General features: G+C 41.7%; 1 protein-coding gene across 2 annotated transcripts; it reads right to left on the reverse strand.

Moving 5' to 3' along the window:
* Positions 1 to 7,027: 7,027 nt before the first annotated feature.
* On the reverse strand, positions 7,028 to 16,081 carry LOC118797554 (RNA-binding protein MEX3B). 2 transcript variants are annotated; one of them, XM_036556916.1, is made up of 3 exons: positions 12,702 to 16,081; positions 11,545 to 12,119; positions 7,028 to 9,853 (listed from the first exon to the last, which is right to left on the reverse strand). In XM_036556916.1, exons 2-3 carry the CDS (start codon positions 12,053 to 12,055, stop codon positions 8,472 to 8,474), a joined length of 1,893 nt encoding a protein of 630 aa, XP_036412809.1. In that variant the 5' UTR covers positions 12,056 to 12,119; positions 12,702 to 16,081; the 3' UTR covers positions 7,028 to 8,471. The 2 variants fall into 2 exon arrangements, with proteins under 2 accessions (XP_036412809.1, XP_036412810.1); XM_036556917.1 differs by having other exon boundaries at positions 12,987 to 13,041.
* Between the last annotated feature and the right edge of the window lie 199 nt (positions 16,082 to 16,280).

The raw sequence follows: 16,280 nt of genomic DNA on the forward strand, positions 1-16,280 counted from the left end.
GTTTCTCATGGGTTAAATTGGAAATTGGAAGGTGTTGCAACTTTCTAAGTTCAGTAAAGTTCACATATTGCTGCTATGATAGCTAGCTAAGCTGCAGAAATTGGAAGTTGGCTAGCTAATCAAGGCACAGGTTAGCCTGCACTATGCACATGCCAAGCCAAACAGCTAGCTAGCTAACTAGGTAGTTCCTTTTTCACGTGATCTAATAAATATCTAATAAATACACTTGGACATTGAGGTACACGTAAGATCACTGCATATATTATTTAAAAAATTGGTGAACTTACTCACCAGCATTTATTAATTTTATTTTAAGTGATTTTGTGCACAAAACTTGCACAGAACTTTTACAAACTTTGCCCCATGACTAGGACATCCTGTGATAAAGCTGAAACATGATTGGCCCTTAACATCAGGATTGTTCCAGCCCAATTTAACCTGATCTTTGTTAGTGGGAGTTTTGGAAGAGTGTATTACTTAAACATGAGTAGAGATGCTCAAATTGCCTTTGGAAGTTGTGAGACTCAGACATGTTTCTTAACAATGAAGAAATCCAGTGAGTGCCTCTGCAAACATGACCCTACAGCTTGTCTAACAGACAATGGGTCACATGCACTCACCCCAAAACCTGAATCTGGGGGTTCCTAAATGGTGCAGCTGGCCAAGAGAGTCACTTCCTATCACACTGAGTTCACGTTCAAGAGATCACTAGTGGCCCTGCTGGTTTCTGAGTGTGAAGGATGACCTAGGTACTCTCTCTGTCCTTCTATAGTGGTGCTGACCAACTGTAGACATCTGCAAAATAGGGCAGTTTCATCCAAACACCTTCATCTGCCCCATAGCTTTTCTAAGTTCAACTTTAAAAAAAAAAGTTCAAAAAGTCCTGGAGGACCCGTGAGCCTGCTTCCAGATTGGCTGGAGATGTACAGTAAGGGAGCTTTAAATGGTGGGTAGGAGCTGGTGATAACCAACACTGCTGTAGATAATTGGGCAAGTGTTTAAGGATATTGAAAAAAATGCATTGCAGTAATATATTTGACTGGACAATAACATGACTGTCCCACTGTTGCCATAGTTACTGTCCTTTGCCTTTGAGGGGCAGAGTGGGTAGGAACAGGTGATAACCATCTATGAGATAACCGAGCAAAAATTAAATGGTTTGCAGTACAGCTTTGTAACAGTGCTTCTCCATTGTGTTTCAACATGGCTGGATCTGATCAAGCTGATTCCACCAAATAAAAGCACCGTCTGTGTCGTGTTCAGGCCTGAGGCTGTCAGCTTAACAATAATACAAGCTTTGGTCCTTATGTTCATGTCTGGCATCACTGGCTTATGGGCACAGCTGTGGATTGTGCTTTCCGTAAGTTCTGTGCAATCTGGTGTAGTCTTATCTGTTTGAATTCTACAGCAATACTTTAAAACTGAGACTAAGACACAACTCTCTGGATCTCTTGGTCAGAGGTCATACAGGGAGTGCAGAGGCATGTTTAAGTGGCACATACGAAATTACACCATTGTACTTCAGTATACAATAAAATATGTAGGATTTACTGAAGGAGGAAGTACAAAGCAGATTTAGTTTCTGGCATGTAACCTCAAATTAGGTGGCCGTTCAAGAGGCCTACTTTTCACTTACTTAATGAACAATTGACAAAAACGTGTAATGGCCGCTTGGCCTCATGTAGGGTTATGATGTATGGGAGATATATATGATGTCATATCACTGTCATATCAAAACCTCAGAACCTTTACATTGTTTTATGCAGTTTGAAAACACCAGCTGGCCTTTACATTGTGTGAGCATTTCCAGAGGAATTGACCAATAATGGTCAGTAATGGTCCAAAATTGTAATGTAATGAGAATAAAATCACTACTTTAACCTACATTGTTTTTTTCCTTCTCCTGTAAAGATACAATACCTGAGATGTGAGGTTTCGTTATAACAGTGATATATATGTAGTACTGAGAGAGTTAATAGATAAATAGATACACTGTAAGTGGTTTTATGAGGGATGAGAGCCAGTCATGGATGCATAGCCATTAAAGTTTGCTGTTTTACTAAACCATAGTGCAATTAAATTACATTGTAGTGGTTAGCTGTTTGTCTACTTGGAATAGAATATAAAATGTTTACAAGGCAGAGTGTGAGTAATCAGCACAAAAGCGCTTGCACATATTTATATAATTACTGTTGGAAAGCAAATAGGGGTTTCATGAGCTAGTTGCAATGGATGAAGCTTAAAGGCCACATTATGAGCAATGATGTTTGTGTTTTAATTGTTCTGAACAGAAGTAGGGCTCATCATCCTGAGCTTGTGTTTTCGAAACCAAATCCAATGCGGCTCTGAATGTCCGTCACACTGGCCTTTATTTGGTAGAAGGTGGACATAATGAAATAATGCCACATGCTTAACAGGAACATCATCCGTCCTCGAAACACACACACATGCGCACACACTCACAGACTGGCTCAAGCACAAATGGGCATGAAAATTACCCATATGCATGCGTGCATGCCCACAGACGCGGTTGCCGTGATGCCCACTTTGTGAATAGAAATCAAGTGCATGAAGGGAAACTGAACTTTAATTGTGCCAGCACGTGTCTTTTTTGATGTTAACCTGCCAACTGTCGACGGATTTATCTGTATATTTCCTTTGGTTTTTATTTGAGATATTTTCAAATGTATTTATTTTTCAAAAAAAACAGTAAAAAAGCTTGTGAATACATTGACGTATCCAAAAATGAATGTAGCGTGTATAAGCATGAAAGGATGTTTTTATACTGAGGATGTTTATAATTTTTATTTTTAATCATTACGATGGTTTCTAATAAGGATGATGGTAGATTAATGCAGCATTGCTTCCTATTAAAAAACTGATCACTCACTCTGACTCTGGTCTTGTTTATACAGACACACAAGCAAGAGGTACAATAGATAGAAAAACTAATGAAAACAGCCAGTTGCAACCAGACCTTTCTTTTTTCAGCGGTGTAATTTTTTATTCATGTCTAAAAATATTCAGGTACTTCTAATTAGTGAATTCAGCTATTTTGAGGTGCACCTGTTACTGACAAGCATTCAGTTGCACACACAGCTTGTATAATGTCCACAGATAGTGCCAATAGAATGGGATGCTCAGGAGTAGCTGCACATAAGCTCAAGGTCACCACACCCAATGCCAAGCATCGGCTAGAAGGGTATAAAACATTGGGGTGTGTAGCAGTGGACCTGCGTTCACTGGAGTTATGGTGCACCATCCTCACTACAATGTTCCAACATCTAGTGCAAAGCCTTCACTGGTAGAAGAGTAAAGACTGTTACTGAATCAAAGGGGTCAATGATTGTATTTGGAACCATGAGTTCTATGCAGAACCATTCATGCTTAAATGGTTCTTTGCATGGCAAAATGGTTCTTGAGATAGATGGAGAATGTGTTGTACATGGTTCTATAAAGCACCAAAAAGGGTTCCACTATTTTTAAAACAGAACAATAGAATAAACTATGAAAGGCACTAAAGAACCCTTGAAGAACCATCTTTTTTTCTCCTTTCAGAAGTTGGGAAACTGACCTTATGTGTAGCTGTCCTGTCCCTAAAGCAAACAGCAACTTTTTTTCTGATCATTCACTCACATCTTCTTGTACTTTAATTACCAGTATGTTTTACCAATAAAACAAAGTTTTAAAACCAAACCTTCAACATAAGTCAACTTCAGGCAACATCAGGCATTCAACATATGTTAGTACAGCTGGTCCAAAATGACTCATAAAGAAGAAAGTTTTGTCCAGAAGGGAAGAATAAGCTGCAATTTATTAGAGGGCTGCCATTTGGAAAAGACTTAACCACTTTCCAAAATGCACAACCTGGTAAAGCAAGCACAAAAATGTGAAGAAGGAAATCTGGTCTAATGAGCTTAATGATCTTTTACTCCTTCCATATCTAGATAGGTTTTACATAGTGCCTATTTCAATTGATTACATACAATGTTAATACTGTTCCTTTTGAAGAACATTCCAGCTAAATTTCCCACTAGACGGTGTTTAAAAATAATTAAATCCCAACAACAAGTAAAGCAGAAAAGGCAAGTGCACTTCTGTCTGTTACAGCATTCATACATGTCTACAGCTTAAAGCCGTTTTGTCCACCTTTTATTATAATGAAATATGAAACTTCACCAGATTAGACTGACTGTGCTGTGTAAATATCTACACCAGCTTCTAGAGTAAAAACAAGAATTCTGAAGTGCAGGAAATGTCAACCAGTTCACAAACATTTTTTTGACAGAGAAAGCAAAGCGGCAGCCTTTCACTCACACACCAAGTTCACTGATGTTTTGATGCCCCCTAGTGGCAGTATAAGCTACTGCACCTTAGTTTCAAAGATTAGTGAAGCGTGTAACAGCACCTTTTCCTACTTAAGTGCAACATTTCTATTAAAGCTATGTTGTGTTTATAATCCAAAGCAATTTTGCTTTTAAGCACCGACCATTTGTGTTGTCCTATTGTAAACCAAATGAAAAGCACCAAGACACTGATGTTTATTGTTTTACAGTAAAAAACGAAAACAAAAAACAAGATTTTATTAAAGAAGCATAAAAAATAAAACTCTTGATACATTTCTTATAACCGTCAAGTCAGTTCAAATCATACGAGTATACAATTGTTCCAACTCACGGCTAAAAGGTCCATAAACTTTCAAATAAAATATATTTCAATTTTAAATTTCTTCAATAATTTTCTCCTTTTGTTATAAATTGCCTATATGTTGTACACAGGAAACAGAAATATGGAAAATAAAGATAAATTTGCAGTAATAAAAGGGTCACATTATAATCTGGGATATTTATGTCAAGGTAAGCAAATAAATTGTAAAAATAAAATGTGTAAAAAGTTTTTTTTGTCGATTTTTTTCTTTAGAAAATTATTAGCTAACGCCTGATGGCTTCAAGACATGCAGATAGTTAACTTACAAATAATGATACATGTTTTTAAAAACTACATTAACCTTATCAGTTTTGTACTTCTGGAAAACAAATCCCAATGATTGTAATTCAGGGTATTTACAGGTAGGTCTGAAACCTTGTTATTGAAACGACTTTTGGTTCCGCATACAAAAAAAAGCAAAAAAAATAAAAATAAAAATAAAAATAAAATAAAACTATAAAGGAGAGCAGAGTTAGAGGGCTAAGTGATTCATGGGAACACGGCAGTTGATGCCATTCCGATGTAAGACTGTGCCCAAGATCCATCTCCCCTCAGAACAACTTCTGTAAACCCTGTTTTTAAACCTTGGAGGGGAATGGGGGGAGGGGGGAGTTACAGATTGAAACAATTCCATCTCCAAGTTTCTGTGCTGTCGGTGTGTCCAGGTTTGGAGTGACGGATTGTGGAGGAAAGCTGTATCCTCTAGGCTGATTTCTGAGGTTTCTGAGAAGTGCCCGGAACACAAACAACACAGAATCGGAGGCACCTTTACAGTACGCTACTGACTCGGAGCTAATTTTGTACCTTTAATCCGTTTTCCTACTGTACACAACCAGAAACGAACTCTTGGTTTCAGTATTGAACACGTTTCTTAAAACTAATCTTACTAAAAACACCAAAACTTCAGCGGATAGATTCCCAAGACTTGAACTCACGAACTCACTTGTTTTAGAAGGAAAAAAAAAGAGAGAAAAAGTTGTCAAGGAGGGTTCAGACGCCATGTCGGACTCTGAACAAATACTTTTAAGAGTTTTCATCCTCATCGCATTATTGAAATCGTTCTGCATTTGAAGTAACAGCAGAAAACAAAACACCAAAGAACTGGTTGAGTATTTGTCCCTGTTACAGTTCAGCTACAGGCAATGGGGTAACAGGAACCAACACAGAATAACGTGTCTGCTTCTAAAACAGACCAGTCGTCAGGAGTGATCTGCACCACCAAGGCACCGTCAACTGGTCTTGACCGGAACAACCTAATTACTTAGCAATACTCATCTGTGAATGAAGCGAAAACACAGTCCTCAAAAGACACAGACTAAGAAACATGGACCAGACTGATGAGGCTTGCTTAACTTCCTACACTCCAAGTTAGTCTTGAAAGTCCTTGGACAACACAGATACAAACTTGGCAAAACCAGAAACAATTGAAAAAAGGTGCCTCTGACCTAAACTTCAGCCTTTAAATGCAGTTTTAAAGTCTCTATCTTGGTTCAGTTCTAAGCCAGGATACCAGGAAGATTGCAGCTGCTCCGACCCCTAAAAGCCTACAACCTACTGCTGCAGCTCTTGGACATGTCAGCACAAAAAGTGTATGGAAGCCCTGGGTGATATAGCTGCCAGGTTCTGATTGGGAATTTTTCCTGGTTATTGTTAACTGAATGAGACCTGAATTGCAGTGCAGTCACAGGAAGCCCTTTAAAAATGGTATGATGTCATGGCTTGTCGCGTAAAAATAATTCCGAACTTTTCCAAGGGCTACCGACTTGATTCGCCATTTCATCGGACCAAAAGCTGTACATCGGAGCACAAAAATACATTAAGAGGTGATATATCGTCACTGTCAGAGCAAAACCTCGTGTCTGCGAAAGGTCTGTCGTTTCTTCTGAAAAGAATTCTTAACTTTGACGTGATGAGACAGTAATTAGGGATGACTTGTATTGGCCAATTCATCATTAAAACCTCATACAATGTAAACGGCACCTGAAAAATCGGAAACAATATTAGTTACGAGGTTTTGATATGACAGCAATGATGAAACATATGGGAGGAGATCTCCATACTAATAGTGCGGAGGACAGCACTGCTCTATAGCCAGGTTGAACTATGGGGCGTCCATCCTCAAAGAGTAAGTAAGAGCAAGAGCATATAAGCTCACAAACTGAAGGGGCGGAAGACCGGCGTTTTTCTCCATTTTGGCCCAATAGATCCACTGTGGCCCCAGCAGGAGATTTAAAGAAAAGAAAAAAAAAGAACATTGCAATGTGTCGCAGTGCACAAAGTGGGATGACTCCACAACAGTCCTCTAAATTACACGTCCCACCCTTCTCCTCTTCTTCCTCCTCCACACACACACGCGCGCTCTCACTCTCACACATACCTCCACAGTAAGGAGAAACATTCTTGCAAAGTTACAAAGACCTATCTATCCTATAATTCAGTAAATTCAATGAACATCGTGGTTGGTGGAGAAGAGGCTACGTCTGTCCAACTCTGCAGCAACAACCAGGACAGCTAATGTTTAAAAGAATCTCTCTAAGAACAATAAAAATTGTAACAGATAAGGTATTCTGTGGACTAAAAGGCGACTCCAGACTGAGCGATGTCTGTGGTGGTGTTTTAAAATGTTAGTTTTGGCGCCCCCTTGAGTCAGAGCACAAAACTAGAATTAACAAATCTGACCTTTTTTGATCGTAGTAGCAAATACAAGAGTGTCTGTGGTAATGAAGTGTATTTGACCGGTCTGCCCTATGCTAGAAGACACACAGGCCACAGAGCTCACAATTAGCCATAGAGGGGTTAACAGCGCCCTCCACTGGACTGGAGTATGAGTGTTTTAAGGTTGCAAGGCTAGAGAGACAAAAGACAAGAGACAGTCGGAACACCAACCTCTCAGCACTGTAAGGATATTTCTTATGCAACGTTAACTATTCTACCTACCTACTTATCTTTATATTGAACATTAACCATTATGTTGGATATCAACTCTTAACTTGAATAAATATTAAGTGTTTCATTCTTCATTGATAATCATAAAAAAAAAATTCTGTAATATTTTGGTCTGACGGGTATGCAGGCTCCACAGTCTTGCGTTTTTCCAAGCTCACCGTTACAGGCTCGTTGTCATAGTGTTGCCGCTCACTTCAACAGCAAACGCAAACACGCGGGATTATAAACAAAGCGCATTCCCGTCCCTCTGAAAAAATTTCAAAATGAACCATTAGAAAAAAGTGCAGACCTATGCAGCTTAAATCGAAAAATATCTGCAAGTAGAAAAAAGTCTCAAGCAAAAAAATAATAACCTGTGGTCAGGCTGAGCTCAGAAGCAAAAATGAAGGGGGGGAGGGGAATGTATAATACATGGACAGACTCATCGGCGTTAGATAAAATTAATGCCTAAAGAAAGATAAGACACTGGTATCCATCCTCCTCGTCCACAATGAAATTTCAGTCCCGAAAAAAAAATAAACCCACACAACCTGCTGATTCCACAGCCTGGGACAAGTACATGAGTCAGTAAATTATATTGTCATTATCATAGTTATTATTATTAATATTAATAATAATAAATCAACATCAGAATAGTGTCATATTTAATATGGTACTTATTACTGTCAATCCTAAGTGTAGGCAGGTTGCAGATACACGTCCTCCTCTTTCCTTACAAGTTTTATTGTAGACTTTCTAAATAGTAGGACAGCTGGATGTTCTATAAGTTTTCAATGACAGCAACCCCCTCAACCCTCATCCGGTCTGACTGCGTGGCATTAAGAGAAGATACGAATGCATTGCGTGGCAGGGGTGTGGCACACGGGGCATTCAGGCTCTTGCGATTGGCATATCTGCCCAGCGCAGTCCATGCAGAACAGGTTGTGGCCGCAGGGCACCAGTGCCGCTGTCACCTCGCTTTCAAAGCACACGAAGCAGTCCCTGTTGCCGCCGGGTACCATGCCGGCCAGGCCACTGGCTTTCAGCCGGCCCAGGACGCCAGAGGCCACACCCACTCCGCTGCCACCGCCTTCAGAGTCGGTGGGGGAACCCCCAGGTAGGGAGGAGGCGGAACAAGAGGAGTAGCCAGTAGTGCTTCCGCCGCTGCTGCTGCTGCCTCCGGAGAAGGATGATCCAGTCTGGAGCCAGGAAAGCGTGCTGAGGGGGTCACTCTGCGCCCGGCGGGCCAGTGGGTGATCCAGGGCTGAGTCAGCAGGCAGGGTAGGCGAGAGGCGGGGTGTGATGTTGCCCCCGCTCAAGCCGCTGCTGTTGCGGCGGACTGCTTGTGGCTGCTTGCCACCATTCATGAAGGGTGCCCAGATGTTGGATCCACTGAATTCGAAGCTCAGGTCGTCTGAGGCTGTGGCCGGCAAGCTGGGGGCAGAGTCACTGCCAAAAGTGAAGCCTCCGCCACCGCTGCCTGTGCTGAAGGGGCTTGTGGGACTGCCGCTTTCAGTGGGCCGGCGGCTGGTTGGATAGGAGTCGGAGCTCAGGCCGCCGTTGTGGTATGAAGCAGAGGACAGCTTACGGGTGGAGTGGTGCATGGAGAGAGGAAGAGGAGGCGGAGGAGGAGGAGGTGGAGGAGGTTGGGTGGTGTGGCCATGGCCGCCGCTGCGGGACCATAAAGTACCACCAAGCCCCAGTGAACCCAGACCCTCCAGGCTGACGTCGGTGCCGTTACTATGGAAGTCGTTGTCACCCTGCAGGTCCACAAACGCGCCCGTGCGGAGAGTGATGTGCGTCTCGATCTCTTCCCGTGCTCTGTCTACGTTCTCCGGCATCCCCGTCACCTCAAAAACGGGGTCCTTCTCCCGACTCGGAGTCACAATGTACGTGTGCGTCTGCTGCTGGATGCGTTTGATTGTAGCTCCTTTAGGCCCCACCACCAGGCCTACCACCCGGTAAGGAACGCGCACTTGGATGGTGGTCTGGCCCGGCAGATGAGGGGGACCGGGGAGGGAACCCCCACCGCTGCCTCCGGCACCAGCTTTGCAGCGAGAAGCACGGATCATGGAGAAGTGCTCTGCGGCAGAGATTATCTCCCGTTTGGCCATTTCGACATCCTCACGCCGGCCAGTCACAATGAATACAGGGTCTTCTCCTCGGACGGGTGTCTTGATGTAAGTGTTGGTCTTTGCACGCAGGGCTTTGATCTTACAACCTGCAATTAAAAATAAATTCCAGACATTTAGCATATCATAGCATAAACTTACAAATTATAATAGTAGTAGTAATTGTAATACTGCTACGACTACCACTAACAACAATAACAATATTCAACAAAAATAACCAGTAAAAACAAGCAATGAGAACTATCTGTATAGTTTCGTAAACATGAATGCATTTCACAAGTGCTTCACAAAAAATTAAAGCAAACGATATACTAAAATCAAATTAGAAAAAAAGGATTTTAGGGTAGATAATAAAGGGAAAAAAAATTAAAAGGAAATTAAAAGAAAAAGCAAAGCTTAAAACAAACAAAATAATGGAGATAAAACAATCAAGGGAAAGCTAAAGCAAAAAATTGTTGTGCCATAAAACTGCCAACAGCGAGTGTCTAATGGATGAGAGTTTCAAGAGCACAAAATCAAAAGACTGCTCCATCACTCATGTTTACTTTAATATCCAACAAGCATATGAAAATGTGGTCATGAAAAACCATAAATGAATAAAAGGGTCTTATGAGCAAACACTTCACTTAAAAGCACAAGAAAACTGTTCAAGTAAAACATCTGTCTGCTATAAGGGCTTTGTCCTATACTGCCCCTGTGTAAAACGCGTGGAAGCTAGTCAATTACATAACAAAACGTATGTCTTGAGGACTGCAAGAGCAGGCCAAGGACTGTTTAACGACATATTTGGACATATGGATACATTTTCAAGAACAAACTACAAAGTGAAAGTGTTAAACAGCACGTTTTTATTGTTCTTGCTGTATATGCTAACGAGTATTTAGCATGCAAGCACTGTTACCCAACAGGGTGCTACTGTTTCTTTAAATACGGACGGCTTCCTGCACGCAGCCAATAGTGTGCGTGGTGCGTGATGTCATTGTCGGAGGCAGAAAGCATGGCATTTTCAAACAAAGAGAACAATGCAATAACCAGCGCTCAGATGATTTTTGCTCCACAACGCTTTCAGTCTGTCATCAGTACGGACAGCAACGTATAAAACAGCACGAAAATAAGCTTAAAATGTGTTTAATGCGGCTACTCCGTCAATCGCGCCGCAGAGACAGCAAACACCGCCCAGACCGTCCCGGTGCGCGCTCGGCCCTGCTCTGCGCACGCATTCCTGGTCCATTGTGAAAAATAAAGCGATAAACACAAACTCTTGGATGTTGACGGTCATAAAAATAAACCCTGTGAGAAGTCTAGTACGTGAACGTGGACTTGGGTCCGGCCCAACGGCATCGGTCGATACGGTTCTTTTGTTTGGGGCAGACTGCTAGACACGTCCAGACTACCCGACAATCTGCCGCTTTGTCTGACCCCCCTCCTCCCTCCTTAGCTCCCCTCCCCCTCCAAAGCTACTTCCATCTGCTGAAGAAGGGCTACCAGACAATCGGCCCGCTTGAGAGATCTTTTTCCTGATGTTTTGTACCGCCAAATAGCTGCTGCTTCCTGGGCAAAACATGCAGCATGCTAACGTTAAGGTTACTCCTCCACAGCCACAGCGCACCAACCTGAGAACAGCTAACTAGCCAAGCAGCTATAACTTCCCTCAGCTCTGCCAGACAGACAAAGAGAATTTTAAGAGGCTCACAAACTGGTCGGCACGTCCCCGTTGTTTACTTTTGTAAACACTGACGCACATGAATGATAAGTAAACATGCGTAAATATCAGCGTTACCTTGCCGTCCTACGATTTCTGCAACGTGCTCCGAGCTGGGGACAGGCACACACTCGGTCATGTTGACGCTCCTCTTTCGGCTACACAGCACCGAGCTCTGTTCGCCAAGTACCGCGTGAGAGTGAGAGTGCGGGCCGCCTATGTGGTAGCCGCCCGGGCCATAGTACTCCGGAGACGGGGAGCACGAGGTGGGTGACTCGCGAGATCCGCCAGGGTGCTCCAGCATCTGGAGGTCGACGTAGCCTCCGCTACTACCACCGCTTCCTCCTCCTCCTACTCCTCCTCCACCGTTGCAGTTCTCGGACACGGTAGTTCCCGTTGTTCCGTCCAGCGGATCTACTTTGTCCAACCCCATGAGTGACAGCTGGTCCAGGGCGAAGCGGAGCGCTTCCTGGTGGTCCTCGTCCCGGGACTCCGGGTCCGTTTCCCTGGCCAGAGTGACCCCGTTCTGCTGGCCGCTCACTACCAAGTCGTGATCCATAATCTCAGGGTGGAACAGGGGGCTAGGCATAGTAACTCAGTCCCCGTGGATGACCATCAGACTCTGGAGTGGCTCTTGGGGCGGGAGCGGTTCTCTAAAAAAAAGGGGAAAAGGGGATTATTCAGGCGAACTGAAATATAAACCGCACAAATCCTAATGAAATGTCGCATACAAGCTGTCCCAATGTCTAGTTCATGTGTGAAGACCACATAAGCTCCCCTCCTCTCTCGCCTCGCCGCTTTGTCCTTATTGTTTCTTTCTCCTCGCCTGCCAGTTTTGTTAGCCGAGCAGCTAACGCGGCTACATAGCATCACAATTTGCTAGCTAGCATACTTGGTACAATGTTTTAACAATCAGCTCTCACTCTAACCCGCGTTAAATTACCAAACAGAGCCCTGACATTTACGAAAACAACTAACAGGATGAAGTAGAACGCGACTTGGGAAAGGTTACGGCCCAAAAACGAACATTTACAAGCAGAGAAAATTGTATTTTGTTGTTAGCAGACTAACGTTAGCCAGCTAGCAGAGGAAGGTAAGTCACGTTGTCGCCGCCTTTGTTTGTGGAGAACATCTACACAGCTAACTACACAGCCATGCAGCCACGCCGAACAAAGTTCAACAGTCGATAATAACATTTTCTAAAAGACGTAATTAAGCAGGTAAATGTGATTTACCTCTGGGCAGCCTCTTCCTCCTTTCTTTTGATTCAGACAAGGAACAAAAATGTGAAGCAGTTCGGGCTAAGGTTAGCGGAGTCCTGCTAATTTTGGGGGGCGTTGGAGAAAAGATTTAAAAACCATACGGAGTGGAGAAAAACCGGGAGTCGTCAGCTCGCGGAAAAAAATAAATTAAATTTAAAAATAATCTTCTCGCTATGACATCGCTCAGTGCATCCGTTCGCACAGTTCTTCACATTTCCATACGCGCAGAGCCCCACAAAAACAAAAACAGACACGCACCGAGCCCGTGTCTCGTCTCTCTCCCGTTTCTCCGCTCCGCCGTCTTTGTCTCGCCACGCGCACGCTCGCCGCTCTGCCCGTCTCTCGCGCACACGGCGCTGACGTCACCCGCGACACAACAATGGGTTCAAAGGCCACGCAATAGGCGCGCGGAGAGCCGGTGGCGCGCCTGCGCGTACCCGCGCACCGGTTATGACAAACCGGACACAATGCACTTTATTTACCAACATGTTCTGGACATTTGCGATGTTAACTGCAATTTCGTTTTATCTCATAAATGTTGAAGGAAATCTCGCATCGCTATGTGTAAAGTCTTCGCGGTTGTTACGTCAGCCGCTCAATTCAGAAGTTGTCAGAAAAGCACAGCAGATATTTCAACCATTTTAATGCCAAATGACGGCAAACCATACAATACTGCGCTGTACAATGAGAACTGTCCCAGTATGTTAGTTTCTTAGACTAACTCGCCTTTAAGTTCATAAACCCTGAACATTAGAAGCTTTATTGTCCAGCTCAGTTACACAGTGCACTTCCCCCCATACATTAAATTATAATTAATAAATTATAATCCTATATATAAAAATATAAATGGTAACTTCACAGGAGAAATAAAACAAAAAAAAAACGTAACAAGACTTCATTCATTTTGTCAGCTGGTATATTTCATTATTCATTTTGACATCTGGTACATTTTTGGATTACATATACAGTCCCATGCAAAAATGTTGAACACTTCTGGTCAAATTATGTTTTATTGATTTTCTAAGTCAAAATAAGTTAACATCCTCTACAGCAGGGGTGCTCAGTCCTGGTCCTGGAGATCTACCACCCTGGAAAGTTCAGATCCAACACACCTGCCTCTAATATTCAGATGCCTCTAAAAGCCTTCAGTACCTGGATGATGTGTGTTATTTTAGTGTTGTAGCTCAATTCTGCAGGGTTTTATGTTTTATTCCCCCCACCCCCCCAAAATTCTGCAAATACACAGTTACTGTGCATTAAAATGTGCAGTAGTATGTTCTCTGTAGAGGATGTGTTAACTTTTTTTCATCACAACATGTAATTTTAACCAGGGGTGCCCAAACATTTTAATCACTGAAGGAATAAAACTTTGTCTCCAAATTGTCTCCAATAGTTTCCAGAAAAATTGAGGGAAAAAAATCGTACATTATAGAAGTTACAGTTGTCTTTTTGTATATACATAAAAGGTTTTGTCTCAACAGCCGTAAATCTCATGCATGCAGCATAGCCCCTGGGGGGCGAGTGTGATTGTGAAGCGTCCTTGAGTTAGCACTGTCCTTGAAAACTATTGTGATGCGAAATGAGATGGTGGTTCCATCCCAATACACTTCCACTTGAGTCAAATCTCCATATTTCCATATCAGACTTACGTACTTGCAAGCATTCACAAGAAACCCCAGAAGCATTTGATCAAAGATGGAATTTTATTAATCAATTTATAAAATTAAGCCCACTTTGAGGGAATCTTCTCTCAAAGAAATTAGATCCAAGCACTCAAACTGCATAAAGTACAAAAAAGCCTGTGCCTCTATAGATTACATTTATTAAATGTGAGAAAACAATCAGGCAAATAACTGTCTTAGTAAAATAGAAAACTTCATCCAATATTTTTGCTGGCTTTGAGATCAAATTATTTGTAAAATAACCATATTTCTAAAGCAAATGTAAAAAATATATACTATATATTTAAAAATGTGAAGTTGTGTCATGAAAAACCTGCAGAACAGTCTACCTGGGTGCCTTCATTTTGAGTTGCATTAGTTAGACTTGATCAGGGTTCAGTTTTTGTTGTTCACATCCAGACAAATACAATGATATGGACAAAATGAAACCGTTCCTAGTTCAGCACGCTTAACTGAGCTTAATACATTTGGGCACCAAAGTGGACACTATTGTCAACATACAGTCCTTTGACATTTTTGACAAAGTGGTGCACTGATTAGCAGTGTTTTTAACCTCTGGTGGTCGATCATTTAAAGTGTAAATGTATAACCTGGCTGTTTCTCAAATAGCTTCTACCAATGCATATATTTACACTGGTCTGGCATTAAACTCACAAACAAGACAAAAAGCTTCTAAACTTGTGTAACACCACAACCTGCAAACAGAAACCCCACCCTTCAAAAAGCACCTTATTTATTTAGGAAAAAAATAAAGTGACCCCAAAGATTTAGCACCACCAGATGAGGTGTTTTCAGTAAATGTTATAACAGCCAACAATCTCTTCTCTAGAGTATCATTTATGGGCCAGTTCTCCAACAGATTAAGCCAAGCACTAGACTAAAAGGGTATTTTCAATGGGGACTCTCTACAGGTAATTAGTCTAAGACATAGTACTTAATCTCTGTCTAAACTGGCCTTTAATAGCTTAAGAGCTTACCACTGTTTTCTTGACCATGAATGTGAAAGCACAAGAGCTTATACACCAAAACATTATTTTATAATCCAAAGATCTGCTGTTTGGATTAAGGATTGCCTTGTTAAAGCGTTATTGATTTTAAGGCGATGATATTGCGTTAGATAAAGACACAGCTAAAGAATAAACCCTTTAGGAAAATGTGTTCGACACTGATTCACTAGAAGAATGAATAATCAGAGATGTAAGCGTATGGGAGGGCACAAATAATTATTTTCAATCCAAAGATTAAAAATAGATTTACAAACTATTTAGACTATCAATTTTCTTCACTTGTTGGACATTGAGAGCTTTTAAATAAAGAAAAATTTTGATGACAGCTTTTTGTGGCTTTCAAAATGACCAATGTAACATTCATTTCACAATTCTCTACAATTTGTAAATTCTTGTGACTCCACACAAAAACCTGCCAATCATGCCCCTGTAGTCATAATGTACAGAAAAAAAAGGTAAGCACCAATATTAACACCTTTGTTTTAAAGGATTTCAGTGTTTCACTGTCACATGCTCTTTGAGAATTCACTGAACGGTAGAAAATTCAACATTAATAATAGAATAAGGTTGGAACTGTTAAAGAAAAACACCATTTTCAGCCTAACCTTTAGCGTACACTCGATTACAACAGAGAGTAGTTTTGACAAGACTGTCTGTACTTAAAACAGAAAGCCCACTGACTCAAAACACACTTATAATGGAAGGCTTTGGACAGTCGGCAAATTCTGTAAATACATGTTTATGCAAAAATAGGGCTGTCAAAGTTGAAGTGTTAACAGCAAGTTAATGCAACAAATTAATAACAAATATTTAGCACTGTTAATGCATTTTCCTAGTTTAACTCTTCAAACCATCCACAGTAG

Source organism: Colossoma macropomum, unplaced genomic scaffold, assembly GCF_904425465.1.
Source record: "Colossoma macropomum unplaced genomic scaffold, Colossoma_macropomum, whole genome shotgun sequence".
NCBI lineage: Eukaryota > Metazoa > Chordata > Actinopteri > Characiformes > Serrasalmidae > Colossoma > Colossoma macropomum.

Excerpts from the sequence above, each read along its gene's own strand:
- LOC118797554 (XM_036556916.1), bottom strand. The coding sequence starts at position 12,055 with ATGCCTAGCCCCCTGTTCCACCCTGAGATTATGGATCACGACTTGGTA. Across the intron at positions 9,854-11,544 it reads AGAAATCGTAGGACGGCAAG|GTTGTAAGATCAAAGCCCTG; the intron begins GTAACGCTGATA and ends TTTTAATTGCAG.